Source organism: Gavialis gangeticus, unplaced genomic scaffold (genome assembly GCF_001723915.1).
Source record: "Gavialis gangeticus isolate Ggan-Ray unplaced genomic scaffold, GavGan_comp1, whole genome shotgun sequence".
Taxonomy (NCBI): Eukaryota; Metazoa; Chordata; order Crocodylia; family Gavialidae; genus Gavialis; species Gavialis gangeticus.
Window position 1 is genome coordinate 145,632,938 of NW_017729024.1, and position 3,060 is coordinate 145,635,997.

Genomic DNA, 3,060 nt, shown 5'->3' on the forward strand with positions numbered 1-3,060 from the left:
AAACGGCACTTTATATTCAGCATGCCCCTGTGCCAAACCCCTAGCACATGTCCAGGACGGGCATCGCAGTAATTGGACCTGAGTAACCCAACATCTGCATAGATCGGGTGCTTCAGCAGGGGACTTTTAGCACACTTATCTAATAGTTGATTAAATCAGCTTTAGCTAAAAGAGCCAAAAAGCCTGATCTGTACAGATGCTGCAGAACCAGGTCAAACTAACATGCTGCCTCTTTAGGTAAAAGCACATTTGTTTGTTTTCATACCTGTCAGCATCCAGAGTGAACTAAGTTTTCCTAGCAAGCAACATTTATACAGAGATCCAGCATGCTTATGTGCATTGATTTCAGCCTTCTGTTTCATCTTAATTTTCTTGGGTATCATCAAGTGGTTGAGCCCTCTGTGTGTAAAACAAAAAAAAAAATCAAGTGTACTGTTGCACTTAAATGTGGTCTGCATGCACTCCTGAACATGGTTAGTAGCACTGTTGTTGTACTTGTTGAAACAGTTCCAGTCTAGGTCTTACCCTTTGCATTCAAGAACATCCTTAGGTTTGTCAGCATAGAAGATCAATGCAATAGACTGAAATCAGAAGTTCATAGGTAGCTGAGAATAATAAGAATAAGTACTTTGAACATGGATTTTGCACAAAATAAGGAGCTGGGCCTGAAGAGTGGAGCACTGGGGTTCATGCTGCAAAAAATGTATTGATAATGTGGTGGGGTTGTAACAAAAGCTGATCTGATTAAGATGCTTTGGCTTACAAAGCAAACTGCAGTAGAAAGTTCAGCAAATAAAATACAGGCCAGAGAATTTTGCTACTCATAATATGTCCAAACTAAGAGCAACTCCAGGCAATCCATGTGACAGAGCATTTTAGAGAAGTTCAGTGATGATAAATCTAACTAGAAAAATGCATCCTATTTTTTCACATACCATATGCCTCCAAATAAGACGCAATGTTCTCTGGAAGGCAGAGTAAAGAAGAAAAGGTTTTTCTAGTGTTATGGCTGTACAGCAGGGATAGAGCTTAGTCTTCAACTTTCCTTTCCTGCTCAGGCAAAAGCTACAGGTTTAAACCTTTCACAGCTGCATAGCTAAAAGCTGAAACTAACTACTGTTGAACACTAGACTCCATGTGCAGATTTAGGATTTAGAAAAATGCTAAAAATGGTCTGCGAAATAGGAGGAGAGAAACCAAGAATAGCTGAACTGTGAATTCTTCAGCAAAACTACTGAAGAAAGCATAGCTAGATTAGTGGATCATAAAGATAATTAAAAAAGAGTAGTCTGTTAACACCTATTGAGTGAAGAGCATTTCCTATTGAAAGAGAGACAATTAGCAGGAATCAAATACTGTATTTTCTTGCTTATTGTGAGACTTGGAATAAAATATGCACCTTGTTTTTGAAAGGCAGAGTGAAGGAAAAAGGATCTTTGTAATAAGTAACTGAACAGCAGCAGCTAGGGAGCTTAGTCTCCTCATTGTTCTGCTCCCTGTGAGTTGTGTGCAGATTTTACTTTTGGTCGGAAAGGCAGAAACTGCTTTTATTGTATTTCTTGCATATTATGGTGCACTGACATATTTAGCAGCTGTTTGGGGTTTTTTGTGGGGGGGGGAGAGGGGAGAGGAGGACATGGAAAGGAGGTGCAAGTTGTATGGAAGGAAATATGGTAGATTATAATGAGCCCTGAAACACGTAGACTCCCCATGCACAAAATGCCACTGCTGCTATTCTGGAAAGAAAATCAGGTTTCCCCTCCCATCCCCCCCATTAAGATGCGTGCCTCAGTTTTGGAAGGCAAATTTTTGAGGGAAAGGTACATGTCACATGTAAGTACATGCAGTACTTGTTTGCAAACACCTACTTGGTTAAAAGTACTTTAAGGTTATTTATTTGTAGTTTATTGAAAATGCACGAGCACTTCCTACATTAGTGATGTAATGAAGGCATGTGTTCTGCTTTTAGATAATGTAAAGTATATTCCTATGGATTCTCATATAACACGCATTTATTTGGAAATTACAGGCCCTAAAACCTACAGTTTTGGTTCCTCAACTGATTCCAGTGGTGCTGTTTCAAATCAGGACAAATCTATTCTTAAAGTGAGTAGCTTTATTCTTCCTTGTGCCTTATTTTATTGTAAACAAAACATTTCAATAAACCTTAGTTACCACATGGCGCACAGAAGGGTGATGGCTTGTACAAACAGACAGATGTGCATTGATTCCTTTGTGTTTTTTGGTGAGTGACGGGGCAGTTTCAAGAAAACAAGTGAGAAAAATTTACTGTTTATACCTACACAAAGTTGTCATCTCTGACTTAGACTTCAATTTCAATGAGCTTTAAAGCATTTGAGATTTGTATAGTTAAGTAGTTGTGCAACAGACTGCTTAATATGTGAGATGGGCATGGAACAACATGGGTTTTTTGAGGCTTTTGACTTGTATGCTTTAAAAAATTCAGAACACTAAAAATGGAACAGAAGATGCATGGAGCTTAAAGTGCTACAAACTAACTAAAACTGTATCAAGAGTCATCCTGGAAGAAGCATGGATAATTCTGAAGAGCATTTGATGCATTTGTTAGGAGATAGTTATGTATGTATGCTAACCAAAGTGTTACAATGTAAAAAAGCTTTAAAAGAAAACAGAATTAGAAGCATTATATACATGTTTCCGTTTTCACCGTCCCATCATTTCTTTTCATAATGCTCTTTATTTTTCTGTTTGTGTTGGCTTAATTTGTAAATTCTTTTATGTTGGCTAATTTTTGTTTCCTCAGGTAGTGATTAACAGTAATTTGGAAAAAAGGATTATTGGAGTAATCAATGAGCATAAAAAGCAATATGATGACAAAGGAATGATTTCTAGAAGACTTACTGCCAAAAAACTACAGGTAGAACCTATTTTATGAGATCTGAGTAACTGAATGTGTTATTCGGTAGTAGCATTTTTCTCTCTCTCATTTTGTGGAATTGGGTATTTGTTATATATGAGGAAGAAGACCGAAATAAAGATTGGGTTGGAGAGTAGATGACTAGAGACCCTTCCTCTCTG

At 37.6% G+C, this 3,060-nt stretch overlaps 1 protein-coding gene across 2 annotated transcripts in view; it reads left to right on the forward strand.

Annotated features, from left to right (window-relative positions):
• Positions 1-1,929: 1,929 nt before the first annotated feature.
• Positions 1,930-3,060, forward strand: part of DHX29 (DExH-box helicase 29) — a 52,016-nt gene continuing 50,885 nt past the window's right edge. For both annotated transcript variants that reach the window (XM_019517861.1, XM_019517863.1), the window contains exons 1-2: positions 1,930-2,106; positions 2,786-2,899. In XM_019517861.1, coding sequence (XP_019373406.1) covers positions 1,945-2,106; positions 2,786-2,899 — 276 coding nt within the window. In that variant the 5' untranslated portion in view covers positions 1,930-1,944. The remainder of the gene's footprint in view (positions 2,107-2,785; positions 2,900-3,060) is intronic.